Here is a 27,501-nt window from a genome sequence, read left to right on the forward strand (position 1 = left end):
TCAAACAAGTGTAAATGCATTCAAGGTTCACTATGGATTTTTCAGACGCTTTTTGTCGCTGTATTTTCAGTAACTGCCAATGTGAAGGAGCAGAAACAAGTTGAGAAAGCAACACTGACATGTCATCATCTTCCTCGCTGATATGGTACACTTGTAAGAAAGCGCTTCCTTATTTAGGTGTCACGTCCGTATTGCATTTAGAAAACAGAGAGCAGCTTTATTGTACATCTGGATTTGTATTTGTAGACATGTGCTATTTGTTCATAAATCAGAATTTGTTACCGTTCTGTTAGCTCTGTTTTTGGTCCCTGGGTAGGTTGTAACTGCCTCTCTGCTGTCTTGTGTTGAACAAGCAGTGCACGGGGAGAGCTGCTGAAAACAGATGCAAAAGAGGGAAAGAACAAAATCTGCAACAAAGTGAGCTCTTGGGTTGTAATTTTATTAAACTGTTAGGGTCTGCTATGGGTTAGGGTTTAAAGTTTTGCTTTTTTTTTTTTGTTGGTCAGAGTTTTCTTATTTATTATTTTCTATAGTCTTGTAATTGTTGTGCTTTAAGTTCTGTAGTTTCAGCACAGGTAATATTTAAGTCCTTGAGTTTCCAGTTTATTTTGCCTCCCCTGTGTTTCCTGTATCCTGTTATCATGTCTTAGTCTCTCTGGTAGGTGTTTTTCTGTCTTGTTACTTTCTGCTTTCATCTGATAGTCATTTATCTATGGTGCCATGTTTTAGTTTTACTTCCCCATGTTTTGTCTGATTTAGTTCAGCTGTGTCTCCCAGGTGTCTGCACTCTTCCCCAATTACCCTTCTGTTCGGTTGTTTTTGCTCCTATCCTGTTCACTTTTCTCTGTCAGTTATGCTTTATGTATTTTTGCTTAAAACCTATGGATTCTGCAGTTGAATCTCTGTTGCATATTTTCATTGCGGCAGGCAGTGGTGCACAGGTGGCAGCTGGAAGAGCTGCAGGCCCCCGGCATGGAGGCCACCGGCATGCCTCCACCGTAGCCTCCACCGTAACCTCAAACACCTCCAGGATGGGGCAATGAGCCACCAGTGTCAAGGGGCATTTTCACAGATTTCCACAGGCTATCCTAAAGTGGCTGGGGCTCTCCCCAGAAGACCATTGTTGCTGGTTTCAGGGTGACTGCATGGGAGCGAAGGAACAGCCTTTCGCTTTTCTCTCCTCTCGCTTTTCGTCCTTGCCTCTCTGCTCTCTTTCCCCATGTTCCGGCGGCTTCAGGTGCTGTCTCGAGCTCACCGGGGGCCGCACAAACGTAGGGGCAGAAGTGTTGGTGGTGCGGCCGGAACACTTCCGCCAGGAGTGCCCGCTCATGTAAGTCAGACAGGCTATGCTGGATTTGGGCTGCATGCAGACTCTGGTCGACTAAATCCAGGTTCAGCTTGGGGCATTGTTGGAGGCAGATTGGGTAAAGGTTGGGCGTGTGCATGGTGACATTCACGAATATCCTATTTTTTTGCTTCAAATTAAATGCAAGGCAAAACACAGTAAAGGCTGCAGCTAGCTCATGCCTGACACATCCCTTAATTGTGATAACCATCTCACACTTGCACAGAGAGTAGGTGTTGGTGCATTTGCAGATGTGATCTCCTCCCTGCCTGGCTGTACAAATCTCATAGAACACCATTTTCAAACACACTCAGTCATGACATGTGTTAATGGCCCTATTGGTTACCTGAGCGTAAGAGGCAAAATGTTCAAAAATGCTGAAAGTGGGAGTAATAGAAGAGTCACACAGCATGTGGTGTAGCCCCATAGTTCTTGTGGTGAAGAAGGGCAGGTTACGCTTCTGCGTCGACTACTGCAAGGTGAATGAAGTATCACAGTTTGATGCTTATCCCATGCCCTGGCTTGATGAGCTTCTGGACCAGTTGGGCACTGCTTGTTTTTTTACAACACTGGATTTATCCAAGATTCCTTCGTCTGCAGAGTCCAAGGAGAAAACATTCACTCCATACAGTTTGTACCAATTTATCACACTTCTGTTCTCTTGTTGGCAGCATCTACTGGACCTCACCCTGCATATGCTGCCACCTACCTGGATGATGTCATCATCCACACTGACACCGGGGCAGGCTATGTGCAGTGGGTGGTCCTGGAGTCCCTGATGGAGGCGGGGCTCATGGCCAACCCGAAGAAGTGTCTGGTTGGACATAGGGAGGTACAGTAATTGGGGTAGGTGCGCCCTCAGGTAGAGAAAACAGCAGCCCTCGCATGTTGCCCCAGGATGTGTCCCAAGACCAAAAAAGAGGTGAGGCGGTTCTCGGGGCTGCCCGGTCACTAGTGCCGGTTTGTGTCAGGGTTTGCGGGGCGTGAGTAGGCTAGGCCGGACTAAGTCAGGCAATGGCGGTATGTGGTCGGGTGTGGTTTGTCGCTCAGCTGCAGGGGAGGGGTGGAGCAATATGTCCGGAGGTCTGTGCTAGGGGAGGCTAGCTGACAGCTGATTCCCATTGCACTAATCACCCATTCCCCTATCTTAGTAGCTGCTGGGGCCTGGAGCGGAGAGTTGTGCCTGAGAGCTGACCATGGAGCAGATCGGAGACTGTGTGCGAATAAAAAAATCACTAAAACGCAACTCCGAACTCTTCCCTTGTGTTTGAATGTGTGGGGGGCGGGGACAAGTAACAGAGTGTTACACCATGTTATAAGGCAATTGGATTGCATGCTTTTTCTTAGTAAGCCTAAGTAATTATAATTTACAGTGGAGTCTCTTTCCAGTTTAAGACAGATCTCTTCCTCTTATGACTTTCAGTAACTACCACACTGCAGCCTCAGCATATCTACACATTTTATGGCCTAAAATGACATGCACTTTTCTGTGGTTGTAGCAACTCTGACACTGGAAGAGGCTAACTTCTCACAAAAGAGGTTGGTGTCGTTGGCTTTTAGTGAAACAGCGACAATGGTTGAAATGTGGAAGACTTAATTCTTATTATTTTTACTGTTTTGTGTTTTTTGTTGTTTTTTAAATGAAGTAAATGTAAATGTAGTTTTCCATCTGTGGACACAGCCGTGCTAACTGTTTCACTCTGCTTTAAGAATGCTAAGCTACGCACCCAGTGTCTTGTGGGTGGGAGTGTAAAAGTATTATTAGGCATGTAACGACAACCACAGGAGCTACAAAAACTTTCTGTTTACTAAGCAGTAAGAACAAAAATGAGATCAAATGAGATTCTTGCAGACCTCAAGCTGCGTGCCATCAGCTATGTGCTTATTTTTCCACTCACAGTCCAAAGACATTCAAGGGAACTGAACAAAGTTTTAATAGCAAAAAACTTTCTCAGTGAGGATCATGTTACAGTCCAGTTCATAACCTTTAGACAGCGCTTAAGAAAAGCGTCATGGTCACCCAGGGCAGAAAGGCTCTTTTGATTCTCGTTATCTGGGACAGCCTCAATCCTGCACTTATGTTAATCCATGGGTTGCAGCACCATGCAGCTGGTGTCTGTGACACAGGACTGAGCTAAAGCAGATTTCCAGTGATCTACAAACCCGGATGGCATACACAGAGTCTGAGCCAGGGCCTCTTACGCAAGTTCAGCCAGCTGTGGCTGTTTGGTCTGTGCGTGCAGGGAATGTGTTTACATAACGCTCATTTAGGCTTTTCACTTCACATAGCAGGACCTAAAGAAAGTCAGAGGCATGCAGCTAGTACTAGACAAGAAGTTCCAAAAAGTCTGTACAAGAGGTTTTTTTTTTATTCGGACACTGATGTTTATGAGGATTATGTAACAGTGGAAATAAAATATTGTGACTGTTTACTGAATGAAAAAAACTATTATTCCTGGAAGTTAAATACAGCATAGCTTCAGCCCCACACCAGGTAACCTATTTTTCTGTCCTGTGGCTATGTTTGAATTAAATAATGGAGTGTGAACTGCAGTGGTGCCGTTGTAAGACATTCATATAGGAAAACAACTCTTATATTACTATTATTATCTATTATCTACTATTACTATCTTATATTAATATTGTACTTACTCCAGAACGTTGATTCTGTTCATCTGAATGTAGCATTTTCAGTGGGAGGCTGAAGAAGTCACTTGGATAAGCGACAAAGTCTTTCTCCCAGTGAAAACGCTACATCAAGATGAGCAGAATCAACTATTACCTGGATGACTGAGCATGCATCAAAAAGTATTCTACTTAGTTACAGTCCACCCCTGGCTATCGGTGCTCATAACACTCAAATATCATGTTTGGGAGCATCATTTTCTGTCCCAGATGGGATCAGGCAGCTCAGGTTAAGTCTCAGAGTATTTCAGGTACTGCTTTCATGTGAGATGACCTTAATGTGTCTCTGCCTCCATGTGCCACTGCAATCATAATGGCAGCACAGACTCCTGTCCTGCTTTTTCCTCAGGCGCAGAATCAGCTCCTGATCTGCACTAAGCCCTGGGCCTTAAATCCCTCTCAGACACTCAATAATGCGCTTCGTGTGGGACCACACCGGGGTCGTGTCACTCTTCTGAGCCCTGACAGAGGGAGAACCTTCTCCTCCCCCCCATCATCCTCTTTTATTTGTTCTCAACCACTTGGTCTCAGCTTTTTCTACTTTTTGACCTTCCATTCTCATCCCCTCCACTGGCAGCTCTAAATATGACCGCAAATCCAAAAGGAAGCAAAAGGAAAATCAAGAGGACCTCTGCAATGACTCTACCTTTTCTAACTGACATCACATCTAATTAGGCCAGTGAAATTGCTACAGTCATACGTGGGTCGACAGAAGTGCATTAAAAAAAAGTCCTGCGGTCTGCTGAACTAAAAATAAAACAATGCAGTTGAATGTGAAACTTTCATGTGGCACATGTTCTGCTGCACTTTCAGATCAATGATTGACGAGTGTTCTGAGGAGCTGTGAAACTACAAAACAGACCTCACACGCACGAAGTGTGAATCACCGCCTGGCCATTTCAAACAGCGATGCACTGACTGTGCTATAAAAGACACAAAGTTCACATTAAGTGATGAATGACTTCCAAAAATATAGCAGCCAGTAATGATTGGCAAAATTCAAGCACCATGTGAACTGCGGAGCATGAGAGCCATTACTGCAACATGTACCAAGCCTTTTTCTGTTTTACTGATTGCTTATGAGGTGCACTCTAGAAATCTATTTGCACTGCATTTGAAGCTCTTTCTTGAAAAGATGCACTAAAGAGTATTTTTAATCTAACAATTGATTCAGTTGCAGTGTATCGCTTTATCATTGCTAATGACTTCCTTCAGGAAGTTTAGACTTAGAGCTTTTTATTGTCAATGTGCAGCTTCTTGCACAGTGAAATTGGGTAGCTGGACCACAAAGGTGCAAAAGTAAGAAGAAGAGAAACCAATATACAACGAGGGGGAAAATAAATAAATAAATAAAATAAAAAGCAATGTATATGTATACATATATGTGAGTGAAACTATATACATGGTGTATGTGTAAGAAACATTAAAACAGAAACATTGTGGGTCTGTATACAAGGGCAGTTATATAATATAATAAATAAATAAGGCTATGGTCATTTAGGGTGGAGATGGTAGTTCTACTGGGACCAAAATATTGCACAGAACATGGAAAGACTGAGATATTGCACATAGATGATCAACAGCAGTGTCAAAGTGGGTGTGTTGGGGAAGTCTTTACACACTCTTAGTTTGCATTAAGAGTTCTGACAGCCCACGGGAAGAAGCTGTTCTTTAGTCTGTTGGTTTTGCACCTGATGGATCTGAACCTTTTTCCAGAGGGCAGGATGTTGAAGAGGTGGTGGTTAGGATGGAGGTGGTCCTTTATAATTGCTCTGGCTCTGGAGAGACATCTTGAGCTGGGAATTAAGTCCAGGGAGGGGAGTGGACAGCCGATCCCCTAAATTTGCAAGTTTGACCACATGTCTTTTAAACATGCTATACAAATAAAGCTACCTTGACTTTGATCAACTAAAGACTCTTCATGGAGCTTTTACAACAACCTGAGAGAACAGCAGAAGAATCACAGGGCTCAAAACCCCCTCCATCATCACTGCTGTGCCCATTTACAGAGGGAGAACGCAGCCAACGAGGTAGATCAGACATCTGAATGCCTCCTGGGTGAGGTGTTTCAGACCAACCACATCCAACAAAGACCCTGGAGCACACCCAGGACACACTGAAGAGATTAAATCTTTCAGCTGGCTTGGGAATGCCTTCAGGTGCTCCCAGAAGAGCTGGATGAAGAAGCTGGATAGAGGCAGGTCAGGGCATCTGTGGGATCTGCTACCTCCATGACCTGGATCCAGATAAACGTAACAAATGGATGATTTTGGTTGATTTGGTCCTGAAGACCACGAGCAGGAAAAAGAAAGAAATCTGATAGATCACTTCTAGCAACTCAAAACTACTAAACTAATGACATTTTTTAAAATCAGTGTTCATCTGATCAAGTTGAATTATGGGTAAAAAGGAATAAATAAATAAAAAAACATTGCTCTCTTTTCATACTATTCAAATCATTTTCAAAGTCTATGTAGAGAGAGGCTGACTTTATTACCACAATGAAACGATGCATAGATGGATAACAGCGAAATCCGAAAATAAATACATGAAAAAATGTGTTATACCACAACTTCCTGCAGAACATCGAGCCAACACCTAAAATGCTAACACTGATATCATTTCTTGGTCACACACGAAGCTGAACTCGAGTTATCGTAACAAAGGCAGACGAGCCTGAAGACAGCTGAGCTCAGAGTGTACACAGCTTGTCAGTACACCCGACATTTAGCAGCATTACACAGAGACCACAATATCGCCGAGTCATACACCATCCTCTCATTTCACTGTAATCCAGGCCGCGAGGGTTTTAATCACTGTATTTAGCCACACATGGAGACGACTCCCGTGCGCTCTGAAGGTGCAGTTCAAGTCCCAAAAATCTATTTCAAACTCAAACTCAGCTGTATTCACTTATAACTGTGTTTGTTTATTTAATTGTTGCAACACAAGTGTTCCCACAAGTCCTGAAAATAATATTCTTTTATTGGTACTCCACCCTGTTCATAACCTCTGCATTGTGTACTTTGTGCATTCACTTTCCCGAACTCAACCAGACGCCACCCACACATACAAACACTTTTGCTTGTGTCCACATTGCATCATTCATGTGACTTTGCACAAAGAGCTGTATCAACAAAAGTCAGGTATGCTGCGGCGACTTGAGCAGGGCACACATGACAGTTTGAGCTCTTGCATAATCGTCAGGGATCTTTTTGCTTTAAGGAAGAAGAAATACTTAAATTATATGTCACACAATCTAAGCTGGGCGTCTATAAACAGCAGATTCAGGATAGTGGAATTCATGCTGCGATCACAGACTGACTTCATAGAATTTATTCCAGTGTACCGTGACACAGACGAGTCTTTTCTTTCCCACTCGTTCCTCAGCGTGTTTGTGATGGCCCGCGCAAGCTCGGCCTGAAGCCATCAGTTGCAACATGAGATCTGAGAGCCGGGGCTGGAGTTTTGGCTTCTCCCCAAGTCACAGAGTGTACTTGAGCAAATTCCAGCAGCAAAATTAATACGGGCCAGAGTGGATTTATCTATCTGCGTCTCAGATTGCATGCATCTAGAGGAACAAGCAGTCTTCCCGCTGCTGTTTTCATTGTCTTTATCTATAAAATTATTTTTATTCTTTTGCTGTGTGATCAAGAATAAATAATGTTTTTTTTTTTTAAAACCCACTAAACTCCAGCAACTTGTTACAAAGCTAGAGCGTGTACTGCCTGCATGTTTAAGTTACTTTTATTTATACAGCAACGGCAGCCCACTGGATGGCAATGATGTTTGGTTGGTCAGTCGACACACACTGATTTATCTCAACAACAGTTTGATGTACTGCCATAAAACTGCATCGTGGCATTCAGGCTCCCCACAAGTTGAAACCTGCTTACTTTTGCTATCCTCCAGCAGGCTCTGTAATGCCACCATGAAAGTTTCACTTTAGTTTGTATATGAAGAACAATGACTGGATGGAAGGCCCTGCCAGAGATACTTTTCCTCACGCAACTCACTGTCCCCTCTTATAACTTTCAGTCTAAATCAAAGACAAGTGTGAACTCTTGCACAGAAATTCATTGACATGAATCCTCATTTATTTTATACCAGTAAATTTGGCTCATTTGTTTACGTTTATTAAACCCCCTGGAGGAACTTTAGTACAGCTTTGTTAGCAGTATGTAAACTAGCACTGTGAACAGGCTTTGCTAACACAAGTTAGCATTATTGGTACTAGCTATGCATGGACAATACTGGTTGTAATAATTTGACAAACTTGTTAGATGTCATATTTTCAACAATATAAATATCTAAAATTAAAAATATATCACATTAAAATAAATATGGATTGTAACATTCACAATGAAATATATAGAAGACTATAGCTGACTAAATGATGGTCATTATAGTCGCTTACTTTGATCGCTTGATCAACAACCAGCAGCCGCTCAGCTGCACAGGGAAGATTAAAAATTTGTTCAGACCATTAAAATACATAACAAACCTAAATGTCTACAATATAAACAAAAGTAAAAATGCGCACACTAAACATCAACAAACTAAACATATTGTGTCCAACTGAACTGCCACATGTGCAAATATATATACTGTTGGATTTGTATAAAATATTTGTATACACCACACAGACGCTACTGTCAGTGCCCCAAGCAGTGTTTATGCAAAGTTTTATCAAGATTCCTCCACTTGTCCCGGAGGAGAAAGGGAACATACAAACCTACATGATCATTAGCGTATGGTGAACATGCGAAAGCTTTTCGATATGATTTCAGTGTCTACAATCTACATGTGCCTGTGAGCTTATATGCCCCCTCCTTAAACTCAACACTCTGGTAATTAAAATGCACATGACTGTAAAAGCAGGGATGGTTTTGCAGGTGGTGGCCACAGACCACTGCTGTCACCTTCACTGATTTTTCTCTAGCTCAGACTCGGCCTACCAGGACGAGGACTCGCAGCTGACTCAGGATCCGCTGGAGAGGTTTTCACTCTTGGCTGAGTTGGAAACACAGGTAGCGCCACAAAACGGCTGGAGGTTGTTTTTTGTTTGTTTGTTTTTTAAGATTTATCCTCTGAGAAATATGACTGTCTGTAGAATACAATGTTCTGATCAATGCTGTTGATCATATCCATTTAAATAAATAGAAAGTGGAGCTTGGGGGAGGTTAAATGCATATTGTTGAGTACTCTCTGCAATGTACGCATGTCTCTGAGCTCTCTCCCCCTTTAACCCCACAGCCTGTTGATAACAATGCACATGGCTGGTTACATCATTAGTATTGATAAATCTTTCCAAAATGGATTATGATCCAGCCAGCCTCCACTCTACAATCTCTCTGTTGCAGACTACAGCAATAATATATTTAAATAACCTGGCAATCTATTAGATTATATTTTCAAAAGAAGCAATAGCGGATGGATGAATGCTTAAGGTGAAATCTCAATAGCTACTAGAGAAACTGATTTTGGTTTTCTTTTATATCGACTTCTTTCAGAGGCTACACAAAAACATCTGATTTTTTTTCTCCTTTGTTAAACAAGCTAGTGAAAATAATAAAATGTGTCCCTGTAAGGCGGTGAGATGCTAAGAATGCTGAGGCTAAGCAGGATTTAGAGGTTCAAGGTCAACTAATTATTTCTGATACTGCAGCCATGAAGATGTTTTCAGAAATCTTTAAAGTTGAAGCAAATCAAGGCTTTTGACCTGAAGCTGCAGCAGCACATTTTCCCAGCACTATTCCCAAACACCATTTTTTTCCCACCAATTCATTCCTCTAATTAATGTTTTTGCTTATTAATCAGGCTGTGGTTGCTGATCCATCTGCACCATTAATCATGAATGAAAAGACCAATGGGGACTTATTTCTCTGAGGCTCGCTCATTTGATTATTCCAGAAGCTCATAATATGTAAATCATAACATGCAGAGTTTTACTTTGAAATACACGATGAATGCAGATCAGTGTTCTTTGCATATTTATATCTGTTTAGATTTCTCAGTGCGCCACACTTCATTAATCCTCTGACTCTGCATGTTGCGTAACAGAGGACCTATTTGAAAAGCCCTGGCACACACACAGAAAGATGCTGCCCCCTTTTGGAATTGCATTACTTATCGTGATCAAGTGTAAACTTCCTGTATGTACATTTGATTTCAGTTAAACCAGCAAATAACCACAACTAATTGAAATGTGCATATTTCATCACTCAGAATATAAAATGGCATTCAGAAAAAATATATTGCTGTATTATATTTTGTCATGAATTTAGACTGCACAACTACAAACTATTAAAGGGCTGCACATTTCATTCATAAACACAGTAGCATTGTGTTGTGGCTTTAAGCATATTTATGGTAAATTCTTGTACATTTTCTGATATATCTTTAACTAGATTTTCAATTCAGGCTAACAAAAAACAAAACAGTAACTCATAATTCCATTTTATTTTCAGTATTACGCAACATTAGAAGTATAAATATCTGTTTTAATATACAACATGTATGACATCCATAGAGCTTTCCTTGGGCAAAATACAAAACTCAAAACACTTTTATTGCACATATTCTAAAAGACAAACCAACATAAGCAAGTTCATCTAATACTAGTTTTGCACAGAGGAGGAAAAAAAAGGAAATCTGAAAAGACGAGCAGACAGAGTAGAACGTGACGTGAAGAGACATCGATTACTGCACAAACAAATCATGGTGGCAAGGAGGCAAACCTCGCACGACTAGAAACATTATCTGTAACACAGGACGCAGATTTGGCAAATCAACAATATACAAAATATACATCCATGACGCTTTGTAAACAAACACTGAATGTGCTTTAAAGATTTAAACGTGTGTTGTCACAGGAAAGGAAACGTGAGTGTTGGGGGAATGAAAAAAAAAAAAAAATAAAGTGAGGGATTCATAAACCGCTCTGCTGTACTCACCCTTTGAACTTAACATTGGTAAAGATTAAGGTGCATTTATTACTATCTCACGATACATTAGCAATACTTTTACAATATCCAATGCAGCTGAACATTAGATTCTTTTAACATTAAAATCTCTGCTGTCAATCTTGGTTTTCACTTTCACTCTTAGACACATACTGTGTGGAACATTTAGATTTATACCGTGACCTCCAGTCAACACGGTGGATCTCGTTTTATACAGCCAGCACAACAGAGCTAATGATGCTAATACTAGTGTCCTAGGCTACTTTGTGGTTTTCATTTAGGGTTTGCAATTTAAAGGCATCTACCATATAGAAAAGTGTGTAAATGGTAGCAAGTGTATGCGGATATACAACAGCCTATATGTGTAGTACCACGGTATTAGCACGCTAACATGAAATTCACATTCATAGCTGAAAAGTTTGTGGTCACTTAGAGTTGATGGGAGCAGTTAAACATGACATTGTGATCAATTGAATCATCTAGGGGAATATTTGCATATGCATACAGAAACACATTTTAGGAAGCTATGGCACAAAGCGTAATTAGAGCAGATTATTATCACTTTGAAAGAGCGACCAAATTTAAACAGCTGGTTAAAGGAGCAATACTTTTAGCGAGCTGATTGTCTGGAGCGTCGGCGTGGGGAGGTTTGATTAACGAATTTTCCTCTGAAATCGATGTTGATCCATTTCATGAGGCAACACAAGATTTCATACAAACTGTGTGTATGACTCATCACAGAACAGCGCAAAGTGGCTCTAATGGCAATCGAAAAGAAGAAAAAGTGTGTTTACAGCTGAATAAAAGGACTCGAGAAACAGATGACAGCTTCATTAAATGATACCTGTAACAGCAAACTGTGCAGCACTTCCCCCCCTTTCTTAGAACGACAGTAATGTGACATGTTTCACAGGAAAGTTCTTTTAATCTTTAGACTCAAATCAAACCCACAGCATTTATACTCCAAACATCATTCTCAAGTATTGCTTCTTAGATTGGTGAAACAATTTTTCAGGTTTGCCAACACGATCAGGTAGTGTTTGAACAAGACAAAATTATACAAGGTCAGACAGTAACGAGCAGATATGCCATCAACGTTTGTTTAAAAAAAGAAAAGAAAAAAATCCAGCTCAAAGTGACCTCAAACTTTCAAACAGACATGAACTATGTTATGCAAAGCCATCATAAAATCTTTGCCTGGGTGGAGCTTCTTTATGAAGCATCCAAAACACCAAAACCCTGACAGCGAAGCACTTTAACATGAACCGCTTCAGATCGCGTTTTACTCGCACAAGTGACCTTAACGATAGCGTGGACGTAACCCAGAGATGAGGCCCACGGCTTCTAGAAATCTACTGCTGTGATTACTATGCAGAACTACTGGTTCATCTTCCTCAAATACAATGTCCCGTATTTTACAATCTTCAGAGCTTAATCAGCCAGTGAACACATCATCAACAAAGACATTCTTGGAGAAACGCTGACAGCCCTCACAGTTTTGTTATATAATGCTACATTTCTTTTTTTCTGTTTTTAGAAATAGCCCCTCATGCCCTCTCCTCTCTTCAAGTTCATTTTGGAACATGTGAAAACATGTTGAAAGTCACACAGAAGAGGAAACGTTTGATGAGACACACTGCTGTAGCTTACTTTAGACCACACAAGCAGAACATGATACTCTTAATACTTAGCATACAACATGACACTGCAAAATCTATACATATAATACAAACGACAATCATGTAAGCCCATGTATCCCTGTTTTACAATGGTATCTTATTTACACTATATTGCATAAAAATCAAAAATATATGTACAAGATGCCAGAGGAATGTGAATAAACACCACATCTTGCTTAAAAAAAAAAAAAAAAAAAAGCAAGTCTGATTTCCCATATATCTAAGGCCCCTTCACTAATTTATGATTTTTAGAATCCTATCGTGATCCTATAGTTACTTTGTTTCAGGTTTTAGGTGAAAAGCACGAGATATAGTGCGTTTCTTTTGTGTACCACTGCACGAAACCCAACATTAAAACAATCTGATCATACTGAACATTAACAACACAACTGCTCGACAACATTGTGTGGTCTACTGCATTAAAGACTTCAGATCCTCTGAGTCTAGAAGTAAGAGTGCAATTCAAAACTGCTTATGGCACAGACTCTCTAGTACATCACGGCCTTTACAGGTGTCCTCCCCGTTGCCCCTTAAACCCACTGATTGCACGAAGTGTTCTGCAACGAACAGAAAGAAATCCTCCAAACATTCGATTGACATGAAGTAAAACTTCAGAAAGGATCAGCAAATGATCGCCTACATTCAAACCTAGAAACATCAACATGTTGTTATGAATAATCTTATTGAACACACACACATACGCACACACACACAGACTTTCCTTCTCTATCAGCTTGTAACAGCTTGCCTGGTCCTCAAATAAACAAAAAAAGAAGGCATGATGATGATTGCACAAATCAATCCCAACTTTTTACTTTATCTGGGTTCTTTGAAGCAGTCACGTTTTTCTTTTGATTTTTGAAATCATCACTTTCCTCTTTACTTTTTGTTACTGGAGCTACGTGGTGACTCCTTCAGCTGCTTGCACCTGCTTGTGTCTCTGTCTAAACTGTCTTTAGCTGCAGATGGAGAAGCCCTGGAAGTGTCTCTCTTAGTGTTTTTCTGTGCAGGCGTGACTTCTTGAGCGGTTTCCTTTTTCTTTCTTTCACCCTGCTCCTTCCGGAGAGATGACGCCGGTTTGTCTGGGGTGGTGGTTCTGGTGTCTGGGGGCTTGTGACTGTCCGGTTTGACCACTTCAGACTTGGGAGCATCCTTGGATATCTTGACTGCAGGCTCACAACTGAAGCCTTTGCCTGAGGTGTCTGCGCTGCTCGGTGGTTCTGTTTTTGTTGGAAGTTTAGGCAGCACAGCAGGTGGGTCGGGCTGAGAGGACATGTCTGATGGCGGCAGAGGCTCCTTCCTGAGCTGCTGAGATGTAGTGAGAGGCGGGGCGCATTCTTTTGTTTTGGGGTCACGGGGCTCTTTAATAACTTTGGGATGGTTTTTAGGTGAAGTGTCTTTAGGTTTGGAATCAAGAGTTTGTTTAATTGCTGGAGCTGCAGCAGGCTTCAGAGCTGATGATGTTTTAGGAGGGAGAGATTTCAGCTTCGAGTTCGGGACGTCTTTGAGAGCAGCAGAACATTTGGGCTGTATTTCTCGTTGTCTCGTGTCAGCATGAGTGGGCAAGGGCTTTGCTTGCACAGAGTCTTCACTCTTTGCGCCATCGGCGGTGGATACCGACGAGGCTTCTTTCCGTTTAGCGTCGTGGGTTGCTTGAACGTGTGAAATCGAGGGGGCAGACTCCTTAGGCAATCCTTCTCTTTTGAACTTGGACTTCCTTTGACAGCTGGGACGGGAGGAGCTGTGCTCTCTTGTGTTTTTTGCTTCCTTCTCTCTCTTCACAGACGTGGGCAGCGTGGGCTGTGGGTCAAGCCTCGACTTGCTTTTGGGACTCGAAACAGTTTGACTTGTAGCTGTCGAACCTGAACTTTTGAGCTTTGCTGAAGGGACAACAGTGTTTTCTTTAAACACTGGGACAACAGACGTGCAAAGTTGTGCATCGGACGATCTGTGTTGTGCTTTTTCAGTCGGACACATCTGTGATGGCTGCTCTGAATCTTTCACAGCCGCTGTATTCTTCGTCTTTGGTGATATGTTAACGTCTTTCTTCTGCAGCGATATGCCACTGTCCTGTACTGCAGCAGCAGACACAGGTTATGCTTTTTGTTTCCAGTGTGCATCTGTAATAATATTCAGTGAAGTGGCATTGTTTATCGTACAACTTCTTTCTTCTGCTCCACTTTTGCAGCTGTTGAACTTGCACTGTTTTCCGTCTTGAGCCCGAACATTTGCCTGCATCTCCAACCAGCCTTCACAGATGAGCTGACAGATGTTTTCACTGTGCTCTGATTTACTGTCAGGTAATGCTCCAAACGCTGATGCTGAGACAGAAACTCTGGTGTTCTGTATTTGAGGAACAAATGTTTGGCACATTCGCTGGAACATGTACTGATGCAGAGTTGGTCTGCACATTCGCCTCAGAAGCGGGTCGTGAGGTTGTGTCTGAGGTCTGTGCTGCAGTTTTTCTCTTCTCATAGCTCTGAAGTTGACCTGTATCCAAAACTGAGTCGGCACTCTGCTTCAGTGGCCCAGTCAGAGGTTTACTAGCAGCTCGAGCCTCCAGTGTTGTAAATGGAGGGGAAGTTTTTAAGTCTACCAAAGAGACTGCTGTCTTGGAGCTGTCAGCATTTTGTGATGTAGTGTCTGGTATCTCTCCTGCTGCTCCACCTCATCCTCCTGATCTTCGTTGCTCACTTCCCGTATGGAGGGTGTTTTTCCACAGGAGGAGAAGTGGGAGCTGTGTCGAGGGCCTCTGTGCTCATGGCTGGCTTTCATACCGGTCCTTCCTTCTTGTTTAACACTAAAAGTTGAGGGATCTGCTTTGCTGTTTGAGGCCTTCAATGACTCGCCTTGTCTATCCTGTGTTTTCTCACCACTTGCATTGACTTTCATTTCTGTTGCTGGGTTATTTGATTGCTCCTTGGAGACAACAATGCTGTTTAGAGAACAAACGGCTTCAGGGCTTAGAGAACAAGTTAGTGGGCTCTTCATCTTGTCTGTGGTTTTTGTTTGGGGGATGGTTATTTGCCTTTCAGTAGGGCTCTGAAGTCGTATTGGTGGGTTTACAGAAACTGTGTCACTTGTGTTCTCTGCCATCTTGGACAAACAAGTTTCTGTTTTAGAAACTCTGGGTCCAGAGAGCAGACCAATGTCCAGGGTGCCCTCAAGAGGCTTTAGAGAAGAGACGTGGCGTCCTTCAAGTTTATATTCAGATGATGTTTTTCTAAGCGGAGACTCTGCAGAAGAGATAAGATGGAGTTTCTCCACAGCGCTCTCTCCTCTGCCAGAGAAAAGCTTAGGGGCCAGACCTTCAGGGCTCGAGTGGACGCTTCCCAGTCCGGCCTTCATGTGGTCGTGAGGCATGGCCGTGTCCAGCTGAAGGCTCTTCGATCTCGTAGAACCAAAGTGGAGGTTCTCATGGAGGGTCGAAGTCAACCGACACATGCAGTCTTCTCGTTCTTCGAATGACAACCTCTTCCTGGTGAACTCGATACTGGGAGCTTTGAAGTCCAGTCTGTCTGGCTTCATGCCGTCTTTACCCTGTCGAGAGTGCTGCCATTCTGGGTGACCAGAACACAGAGCCGATCGCAGCGCTCCATCACTTTCACTGCTGCCACCAGAAGGCTCAGTGATGCCTTCACTGACACGTGTGCTCAGCTTTTTATACAGAACGTCTTTAAGAGTTGAACTAGCAGCTTTAGCCTCCAGCGTTCCAGACTCCGGGTTGCTCTGCACTTTGTTTTGGCTTCGGACCAGAAAGCCTTCGTCCCCATCATAAGCACACGGTGCCAATGAATCGGACTCATGCAAGCATCTTGCTTCTGTAGAGACTCCCTCCTCTCTGACCACTCCTGTCGTTTCACAACCATCTTGGACTTCAGTTTTTCCTTGTCGAGCTCTTCTATAGACTCCTGCCGGCCCATCTTACGGCTGATTGGCCTTTTTAGGCAGCCCTGCTCGACAGGCCGTAAGCGAGTGATTGTCAGTGGCTCACAGGCTGCTTCATCCACACTCTGCAGGCCGGTGAAATCGCGCTCCCTGTCTGTCTCACGTCCTCGTCCTGCACCTCTTCTTGGGTCACTTCTAAGCTGCGTTTTCTTGGGCACAGGTGTTTCTTTTCCCCTGTGTAAGAAGGAGACAGCTTTTCTTCAGACTGAACACGCTTTAGGAGAGGTGAGCGAGGCGGTTCAGCACTCTTGGGGCGGACAATGTGTCTCACAATTGTGGGTGGGGAATGAATCTTGGCTGGAAAAGCCTGCGTTGTTTTGGAAATGGCGACAGAGTGTCCACTGAGAAGGGGAGGGGGTGAGCGCTGGGGAGATGTTGGCTGGGGGGTAGGTGAAGGCGTGCGAGCCAGTGGAGAGAGGGGAATGCTACCGGCAGACTTGCGTCGACCCTGACGAAGCCTCTGACCTGGCAGTTTGGGGCCGAGGCCATGCAGGGTGCTGGGCCGAATGTGGCCTGAGCCAGCAGGGGAGTTGGGAGCACTGGAGCTGGGAGAGCTGCTCTGGGATGAGTTGCCACCTGAAATATATAAGCACAAAACACCCAAAGGATATTAGAGGATAAACATATTAAGTAACATTCAAGCTGTTATCAAAAATGAGTTAAAATCTCCACCTGACTGGGTGAAATCTGGTGCAGGGCGGAAGGCGGCAGTAGGGGAACGAGGGGAGAGACTGTGTGTAGGGGAGCCGGGGAGACTCTCACCAGATGACAGCGAGTGGTTCAGGGAGGAAAAGCTGCGGCTCGTATGCAGAAGAGGAGAAGGCTGCATGGCAAAGCGTCTGAAAAGGGAGCGGCGCCTGTGAAAAGAAAAGTGAGATGACGAAGTGTTAAATTCACAGTTTACAATGGACACCACAGGCTGCTGCTTTCTTACTATTTACACGTGTAACTGCTCTGCACAGTGCCAGGTATTCTTAACTGTTAAAGATGGAAAACAACCCACTGAATCTGTAGGATCGTCAGATTTTCAATGACTCCCTCAGTGCCATCTGTCTGCCCTCTAGAGGCCTACAGGGAATAGAGTAATGACTGCACACAGGAAATTGGATCACTCACCTCTTTTCTGAAGAACGATTAGGCTGCAGAAACAAAACTGCAGTTCACGCTTACAGAAACAAGTATCAGGGCAGGAATACGACCTTGTGGTCTTCAATAACTTATCAGGATATGCAGAATCTAGTGAAGCTGAACTATAACTGAGCTAGTGCTTGTAACTTACTTACGAAATTCCACATTGTGTGTGGATGGTTAACTTTTTAAAAATGTACCAAATTGTCTTAGAGGAGGAAATGCAGTAGTGTAAATAAAACTCAGCAACTCAGATTTATTGAAACCTCCCTAACCAAAACAAAAAATCATTTAATGATGGCCATAATGTGCCATCGGAGCACACGCAGCAGAAGCCCCCCCCCAATGCAGAGCCGACCGCCACAGGAAATCCTTCCTACCTATGGCTATGAGAATGTACAACTCTTCCTCGCTCTGTAGGTGATTTTCTTACGATTTACATTAATGTTATTTTGTTCTCATTCAGGTCGTGCAATATTACTTAACAGTATGTTATTGAATGTTTGTTTCATCCCCCCATCTATGCTGCTAGCCTCATTTTATTCATTGCACAATATTATGTCACTTTTTATAATCACCTGCGCTGATAGTTATGTTATTTATTTTAGCTGATATAGTCATACTTAGAGTTATTTTGATATTATATTTACACTATCCTACTGTACACTACTGTATCCTACAATTCTTATTGTCCATCCATCCATCTTCATCCGCTTTATCCGAGGCCGGGTCGCGGGGAGCAGCAGCCTAAGCAGAGAGGCCCAGACCTCCCGCTTCCCAGCCACCTCCTCCAGCTTATCCGGGGGAACACCAAGGCGTTCCCAGGCCAGCCGAGAGATATAATCTCTCCAGCGTGTCCTGGGTCTGCCCCGGGGCCTCTCATCCCCGATGAGTTTCTGCCAAGACTGGCAATAGGGACAATTCTTATTGTATTTTATTTATATCTTTATTCCTCTGTTTCTCTTGCTGCACTGAGCATGTTTATGACAAAATAATTTCTCTAGGGATAAATAAAGTTCTTCTTATCTTATCTTAAACTGTAAATCTGTCAAATTCTGAAACTGTATTTTTTTTCTTCAGTATATACACTGATTTGAACCGCAAGTTTAAACTCTAGTAGAAAAAGAAAAAAAAACACTTCTGTCTCTTCAGAGCTTGGTCATTGAACACTTTCTGTGTTCTGACAAATCTAAACAGTTTCATAATCATTATCAATAAGACAATAACAGAGACTAAAACTATGCGTGGAGAGAGACATAGTGACATAGTGCACAGCAGCTGGTTGTCTCAGTCTCCCTTAAATAGAGGGGGTTAAGAAACAAATGATCCAAAGGTAATTTAAAGACTTATTTGTACCTTTCTGGGGTCTTCTCCTTCTTGGGCTTTTTGCCACATCGGACCATCTTGCTCCTGTAGCTGTTCCTTCTGGCAGGACCAGTTTTTATTGAAGTATTTTCAAAGGGGGTTGTAGAGATGGCCACTTTGCTGCCACTCTGAAAAAGAAAAAAAAAACACTTGATGTTGGGAAGAGGATAGATTTTATTTTTTTTTAAAAATCAGAAAAAAACATTTATATCTATATTACTGGAATTTACCTAAACCCTTTTATGATTTAAATATCTTCCAATTAAAACGACTGTAGTCGCGCTCCAGTAAATCATTAGAGCTGAATTTTCTGCGCTCACTTTTAAAAAATGGAAACAACATCAATTTCAGTAGCACTTACTCCTCAACCTAAATAGATTATTCAGTTTATTCTAATTGAAATGACATCAAAAGCAATGAATATCAGAACTATTAAATATTTTAACAGTAGCTGTTTAGAGATGAACACACATTGTGCGTTACCTTGAGCAGGAGCTCCACCACTTCGGTATGGACAAGACCGTGAACCGGTTCTCCGTTCACATGAGTAATGAGGTCTCCAGCTTTGAGTCCTGCTTTATGTGCAGGCCCACCATCTTCTACGTTCTGATCAACAGGAAAAGGTATTGATTCATGATCATCCTTTTGTGTTCAAAGCATTTGAATCATTTAAAACTGCTTTTAAAGCTGTGTTTTAGAACATTTGGTTCAGACAAAAGAGAAAAATGCTGTTGCACGCATCGTTTTCAGTGGCCAGCAGAGGGCGACACTGTAGTTATCAAGAGACTTCCAATTGCATCAAGTTAAAACATAAGCACACAAACTTCACAGTTCCCTGACTTCTGGTTGCATCTGTAAATTATTTTCACTGCTGTTTATTAACATTAAAATTTGGAATAAAAGCAAGTCTATGTAATGCCTTCAGTTTAAACTGCTGGGGGAAAAAATCCCATTAATGGACTAATATTATGTTAGGATGATGCAGTTTTAATTCTCATAATAAATAATTTATTTCAAACAAACAATTAAAACAAAATCAGACATCGGCTATCATAGTCCTGTGGTCATTCAACAGGGTTTGTTTAAAGGAAAAATGCTTAAAGGCCTTACCCAGACCATGTGATAGACTGTGTAGATGTCACTGTCACAAGCGTACACCCGGATTGCCCTCAGCGTGAAACCAAACTTCTTCCCAGAACTGTGGATCACAACGGGCTGCCGTGGGTTGGAGGGACAGAGGGAGGAGTCTCGGCTCGGAGAGGAGTCTCTTGAGGAAGGGTCTGAGGAGAGGGAGTAAGGAGAAAGGGGACTGGCCAGCGGAGATGCTCCAAAGACATCTGGAAAAATAAGAGTTGACCAACGTCTGAGTTTTTAAATTTTTTCCAAAATCAATCAGAGTATAACGTGCCCTGAAGTCAGCACTGAGGTATTGCCGTAAAAGCTTTTGAGCCAGGATTAATTCTGCTGCAGCTGTGGGTGAAACTAATACGATTTTCTCTCCCTGCAGTGAAGACCTCTCGCTCTGACCATGCCTGATTATTTTCCTTGTTAGCAGCTTGTGCTCAGGTTTTTGCTCACAGCCTCTTTTTAACATGGAACTGAGGCATGACGGGCCAATTATGACAGCTTCACAGTGAACTTTCATCTTTTTCAGATTATTTTTAAAGTCCATTGCTTTTACTGTTATACTTAACATGTTATTGCTCCCACATGCATCAACAATGTAGCTTACAAAACTTTGAGGCAACATCAGCATGGTAATATGTGTGTGTTTTTGGTTTTTTTACTTACCTCCAGGGATCATAAGGGAAAGGGCACCAGCTGACACAGACTTTGGGACTTTTGGTACGGCTCCGCTCTTCTCTACAGCACTCTCAGGTCGCAGAGAGGTCGACGGAGGTACGTGGTCAGCAGAGGTGTGACTGGTGCTGTCAGGGCTCTCCACACCTCTCCCCTGGGTGTCAGCTGGTCCAAATGTTCTGAGAAACTCCCTTTTTTATGGATGGAATGAAGCAAACAGTTATTCTTCCCATAGAAATAACAGTCATTCTTAATGGTTGAGTACATGAATTAATAATAAATAATGAATAAACGTGCAAATTATACATTTAGGCCAACTGCACATCAATTACATTTTTTTGGTCAAACGTCTGCCCTTAGAGCCTGAATTCTTTCTAATGGCCAGCAGGGGGCAACTGACGTGGTTGAAAAACAATCAGTGGCACTGAGCTCACTTTAACACAGCACAATGTTCCTAATAAAACAAGCAAGAACATTCAATCATATGTTTTTGTTGTTTCCAGAGAACTGCACCTTAATGATGTTACAAAGTACAAACCAAGCACATGTACAGAAAGGTGTGTAATTCTAAAGACTGCGGCTCGTACCAGAGAGCGTGGCCCCGCTGTGCGTGCTGCCCGGAGTGGCAGCTTCAGGCTCGTCCTGGGGAAACTCCCGATAGAGAATGAGGCTTTGCTGGGATCGCCGATGCCTGATGTCTCATCCCCTTCGCTTTCAGCTGAGATGGCAAACTTTGGTAGCAAACTGGGGCAAGGACCCTGATTCATCCTGTCTGTGTCTGTCGAGTGGGACAGCGAGGGTCTGGATACAACAACCGATTTGCGTTAGATGAGTTTTGTAACTGTCAAATGACTAAAAATTACTTTAAGTCTTCATGAGAGAGCAAAGGCTTGTAAAGGCGATGAACACCCTAGACTTCTCAGAATGAGGGACAACAGGAACAGTATGATTCAATTTATAAAGTGTTATTTTTATACCACTGCCATTACTGAGTTGAGTTTAAGAAGGTTGATCCTCTTTAACTTCGAATGGATTTTTACATAAATATGAGATGCAATCAAGAAGCTCCTGGAATGCACCTAAAATGTGTGTCAAACACTTCACCTGATCACTGAAATTTCAGCAACCTAATCCCTTTCACTGTGCAAGTTTGCCACTGCGCTCAAATTTGCACATGAAGCAAACATCAACTTTTTCTTTAAACGGAAGCAAATTTAGTGTGCAAGACCCAAAGCTGCTGATCATAGCTGCGTCTTCAGCTACAGATTTTTAACATGTTTCAACCCCGAATATGCAGAAAGTGCTGAATTTATCCCCAAGGCTGAGACAGTCAAGTTTTACTTAAACTCTGCGAAGAAAATGAAGCAGAAATGGACACTCCTGGACTGTGGAGTGTGCCAGCACCCCATCATGTGCACATTCAAAAAACACCATCGTCGCTCACCATCTCAATGAGCCAATAGACTTGCCTGCTTGCTACTTTATCAGCTTCCTAAAACTCAAACACTGTTTTTTTGACATGCTGAAGATTCTGCATAGGGACCAGTGCAAGCTTACATTAAAGGAATTCTACATATATCTAAAAAGAGTCCAGACATGCAAGAGAAGATGATCTGGAATGGGAGACAAGTTAAACAAGGTAAGTTTTTTTTAGTCTCCGTCTTTATCACATCTTGTAGTTTGGTAGTTAAATACTTCAACACTTCCACTGCAGTTTTTTTTTTTTACAAACTGTAGCCACCTCACCTCAAACCAAAAAACCATGACAATTGTGTTACAATCCTTCCAGTATGTGTTTAGTATGCCAGCACAATCATCATCCAATGAACTGCTCACTTAATGTGTGCTCAGTCTATATAATGGTCAGGTGTAGCAATTAATGAACTCTGGTAATTGTTTTTGATTTAGAGATGGAGGTGTTCATACGCTTCAGCGAAGTCTGGCGTCCAGCTGAGAGAGTCCACAGTCAGCGGGCTCTCGGTCTTCTTCTCCTCAGTCTCTCCCTTCTCCTCCAGATGCCCACGGGACAAATCCAGACTGCTGTAAACCTGATAGCCGCACAGCGACAATGACTCACTTTGTTACATGTAAGCTACAAATGCAAAATGTGAAGAGAGGTTTAAAAATAAAAGAGCCAAAAAGGTTTAGAAAGAAAATCTATCACATTCTGTACAGATACTGGGTAACCTCGTGACCTTTATTTTATATTTGTCTGTGCTATGCAGACTTCATTGTGTCCAACAAGCATCGAGAAGGTTCAGTATAGCTGAACGCTTCCTCTGAGACACCCTGCTGCTTTCTGAGACACACTGTAATGCTTTGTTTTGATGTGAGGAGAGCACACTGCAATGCAGCACAGCAATGACTCCCTTGTCTGTATTGTGTACTGTGTCACACATTACTACCAAGAAAAATAAATCTCATTTGCAAGTGGAAAATGTATGCAAAGCTGAAATCTACGTTTGACACTATGGAGATAAAGGAAGAGCAGGAGGGAGGCTGTGTTTTCAAGACACACATTTCCATATGAAATGGCAGCCGCTCGTGTTTTTCTCCCTCCCATGAAAATGGGATCGGGACAGATGAGGACTCGAGCTCATTTATATTGCTAACGTCTTTGGCAGTAATGATGATGACACTGGAACAATGTGAGGAGGGAGATTAAGGACATACCTTAGAGAATCTGTGAGAACAAGAGGAAAACTGCCGCAGGTCCACATTGAAGTCTTCATCATTTGTGTCCTCTTCCTCTGTCTCCAGATGATGGTATCTCTCAGAGCGAGCTGTGAAAGAGGGGAGCATTATATTTTATAAGCATTATTATAGGTTATTCTTATTACAGTGCAAAAAGATGACCCAAGTAGAAAAAGAATATAATGACTAAGAAATGCAAGTGTTTTCACTCTTTTTAATTAGAGGCAGAGTCGCTGCTCTGCTGCCGACATACTTCATATGTAACAATGTATTAAATTAGGCTGTTCAAAATGCCAGTGTCAATTTTAATGAAAGATGTACTGTAATAGGACAGTTTTGATTATTAAAGTTTAAAAAAAAAAACTAAACTGGAATTAAAACTAACTGTGTTGTCTGCGTGTCCTTAGAGAGGTTTAGTGAAAACAGCCTTTTAATAATGCAAAGTTTACTTTAACAGCATCTGGAGGAAAGTCATGATCCCAGATGGGATGTAAGGATGAAGCAGAATTTTGTCAGATTTGCTAAGCTGGCATTTCTGGTTGTAATTGGATTGTTCACTTCTTCAGTAACACAAAGAAATTGAAAACTCAGCATCAGACAGCTGTTGAAACATTTTGACACCAGGCTACTTGATCGCAATGCTGCCTTCTGAGCAGGCTGTTTATCATTATTATGAGTATTTGCACTTCAGTGTTGCATTCTTAGACAGTTACACCTCATATGTGATACATGGCTCCACAAAATACAAAGAAAGAATTAACACAAATATGTAAACTTTGTTCACAGCACATTTTCGCTCTGTTGTATTCAGTCACACAAGATTCTGCAGCTGAAATTGTACTACTGTATATTTATTGTATTTTATCTTTCCATTACATATTAGTCAAATAGATTAAAATAACTTTATTTTTTAAAGCTGCTGATGCTCCATAGTTATGACAGCATACATGCAAATTTCATATGTGAGCAACAAAATATTGCTAACATATTTACAGCTCACACTGCAGTCTCAAATACAGTTCTGGTTGTTTCTTTGACAGCAGTGGTTGAAATCTTGCTGCACAGCTGAGATGTGCAGCAGCAGCGTGCTCACCAGGAATAATGCTCTACAGTTTCAAAAAACACATCTGAGAGTTTTTTTTCCTGACAACAAATATTTATAGTCTCCCTGTGTTTGGAGGAGAGATACAGAGAAATACAGAGTATGACCCAAAAAACACCATCCCCACAGTGAAGCATGGAGGTGGAAACACTATGCTTTGGGGATTTTTTTTTTCTGCTAAGGGTACTGGACAACTTCACTGTACTGAGGGGACAGTGGGCGAGGCCACGTACCCAAAACAAAGCACCAAAGCAAAAAGGAGTTGCTAAGAAGAAGTAGCACGTTAAGGTGATGGAGTGGCCTCGCCAGTCTCCAGACCTCAGTTGTTTGAGTTGCTAAGCAGCAGCCAAGGAGTTTCTGTAAAGAGGAGTGGGCCAAAATCCTAAAGTGTGCATAAACCTGGTGACCATCTACAAGAAACATCTTACCGCTGTGCTTGCTAACAGGAGTTTCTCCACCAAGTTCTGAGTTGAGTTTTGCTCAGGGATCAAATACTTATTTCACTCAGTGGACATGACATCACTTCATAACGTTTATGTAATGTGTTTTTCATGGATTTTTGGTTCATATTCTCTCTCTCCCCATTAAAATGAAATTACCATAAAAATAGAGATTGTTCATTTCATTGGAAGTAAGCAAATTTACAAATCCAGCATGCGATCAAATAATCATTTCTCCCACTGTATGTTGTTGAAATCGCATGAAAAAGAATTAAAATTAGCTGCTACTAGATCCTGTTTACACTCAAAACATGAATGAACAATCAGCTATCAGTTCACACAAAGAATAAGTGTTTTTATGAGGCCGTTTGATAACTTACTGTCGAAGTAACTCGTGTCGTCCTCGGACTCCAGCTGAGGGATGAACTCAGCCTTCTGTCTCAACAGGCCGTTCCAGTCTAGGTTGTGAAAAAACTGATGCTGCTTCACTTCGGCTGCTCCACCTGCAGGTCGGATAAATATGGAACAATGTGAAAATTGCTTGTGGAGAAAGCACACGCACAAATCACTGGACACTGAATAGTTCAAACACAGGAACAGAAAAAATGCTTACGGTGTGTTTCTCTTTTCCCTAGTGGCTACAGGACAAATCGCTATCATGACCATAAATTATGCAGAACAATTTCCTGCCTGTGACCTTTAGTGAAATAGCAGGAGACTTTGTGAATGGCAGCCCGCTGAGGGGAGATCTAGATGCCTAAGTAGATCCGGATGTCTCCAGACCAAGCTGGTTGTGTGCATTGCACTGATTAAAGGCCTTTGTCCAGGGTCATGGTCACTTTTACAGTCTGCAGATCTACACACTCAAAGTCCCTGATTGTGCATGAAGCTAGATTCATGGACTGGAGGGAAATAATTGCAATTGATCAAGAGGAAGAGGTGAGTAGGCCACAGGATAAACTGCTCCGCTGGTGGATGACCTCAATTTCTTCCCCAGTGACTTGGAATAATGAGCCGTGCTGAGGTAGCACATGAGGATTTATAGCGGCCTGTTGTGCATGCCTAGTTCTCAACCAGTCCCTGACTGCTCCACATATGAGAAGGTCTTCACTCTTTGCGTTTGTACCTGTGCCCAGCCTTTCCAGGGGATTCTGTCTCAGCAGCAAGGTGATGAGCTCCTGAGCGTCAGGAGGTGGAGCCTCATCCCCATCTGGCCAGTTGATCTCATCTAGAAACAGAAACAGTGTTATAGAATGACTTTACATACCAACACCTTATAGATTTTATTTCACTGACAGACACTAAAACTGGATGTCATCTAGTCAGACAATGCCTCTAACGGCTTTCTGACAATACACTAGAGCAGGGATGTCAAACTCATGTTACATACAGGCCACTTTGAACTTAAGTGGGTCGGTCCAGTAAAACTACAAATGTGTAAAATTACAGAAGAATTTCTGGTTGTTCGCTGTTTTCACAAATTCACAGAAAATATCTTTTTTCTTCTGTGAACCAACTGTGGAAAAAAAATTTATGATGTAAGTAGGAAAAATACATTTAAACCAAAAAACTATTGCTTAATTAGTTTGTTGTAACATAACAGGTAAGTTTAATTTTATGGCTCTTATAGATTTGATACATTTATTAGTCATAAATGAAAAACTATCCAAACCTATTTGGACCGATTTGAACAAAGTAACCGAATGGTAACTGGTGAAAAATACACAAAAAACAAACAGACAAACCAAAAAAACTTTTTTTTTCATAGCACTATGCACATGAAAAACTGGGAATGTTGAAGACAGCCACCCTTCATTGAAGCTGTTTCATTAATCAGATATTATCTCAATAAATATGTGTCTATAGGATTTTATAGTTTGAAAAATCCCAAAAATGACTTTAACCTAATACTAAACCACTTTGTTCTCAAAGGTATTTTGAAATGAGCTCTTACAAATCAAAGCTCTATTGTGTGTAATGTTAAATAATAATAACTGAAGTCATGACTACGATGACCTGGATGACTGAGAACCTTCACAGACAATAATAACTGAAAAAACAAGCATTCGAACAGAGCAGACCTGTGTGCTTCATGCTGATTGTCTGCTATGTTCTCTCTGTACCCCATTCTAATGAAATTTGGGTGTAAGCTATGAATATGTATGTGCAGCCGCAGGCCATCGTGGCATGGTTTCAGTGTATTCGGGGCTCTCTAATTAACAGTCACACACAGGACATTGGTACAGTTTGTTTACGAGTATACCAAATCAGTCATTGCATGCCACTCATTTCCATGGCACAGACAGAAGCTGTTATCCAACATGCCACACGCTGCTGACAAGCTGAAAGC

At 42.0% G+C, this 27,501-nt stretch overlaps 1 protein-coding gene and 1 long non-coding RNA gene across 2 annotated transcripts in view; one reads left to right on the forward strand and one right to left on the reverse strand.

The window, feature by feature from the left end:
* On the forward strand, positions 1–27,150 carry LOC146513966 (uncharacterized). Its single transcript, XR_014875497.1, has 2 exons — positions 1–1,330; positions 2,497–27,150. It is a non-coding gene; the product is annotated as an uncharacterized LOC146513966 (long non-coding RNA).
* Positions 10,474–27,501, reverse strand: part of mast4 (microtubule associated serine/threonine kinase family member 4) — a 100,323-nt gene continuing 83,295 nt past the window's right edge. The window contains 21 exon segments of the mRNA XM_085169264.1: positions 10,474–14,365; positions 14,368–14,434; positions 14,436–14,837; positions 14,840–14,947; positions 14,949–15,002; positions 15,004–15,323; positions 15,326–16,486; positions 16,489–16,717; positions 16,720–17,198; positions 17,295–17,479; positions 19,107–19,243; positions 19,599–19,721; positions 20,226–20,452; positions 20,907–21,065; positions 21,068–21,106; positions 21,503–21,568; positions 21,571–21,716; positions 22,842–22,963; positions 23,589–23,698; positions 25,532–25,654; positions 26,278–26,379. Of these exon segments, the coding sequence (XP_085025390.1) occupies positions 13,554–14,365; positions 14,368–14,434; positions 14,436–14,837; positions 14,840–14,947; positions 14,949–15,002; positions 15,004–15,323; positions 15,326–16,486; positions 16,489–16,717; positions 16,720–17,198; positions 17,295–17,479; positions 19,107–19,243; positions 19,599–19,721; positions 20,226–20,452; positions 20,907–21,065; positions 21,068–21,106; positions 21,503–21,568; positions 21,571–21,716; positions 22,842–22,963; positions 23,589–23,698; positions 25,532–25,654; positions 26,278–26,379 (5,171 nt within the window). The 3' untranslated portion in view covers positions 10,474–13,553.

The sequence above is a fragment of the Neolamprologus multifasciatus genome, chromosome 7, assembly GCF_963576455.1.
Source record: "Neolamprologus multifasciatus chromosome 7, fNeoMul1.2, whole genome shotgun sequence".
Lineage (NCBI taxonomy): Eukaryota > Metazoa > Chordata > Actinopteri > Cichliformes > Cichlidae > Neolamprologus > Neolamprologus multifasciatus.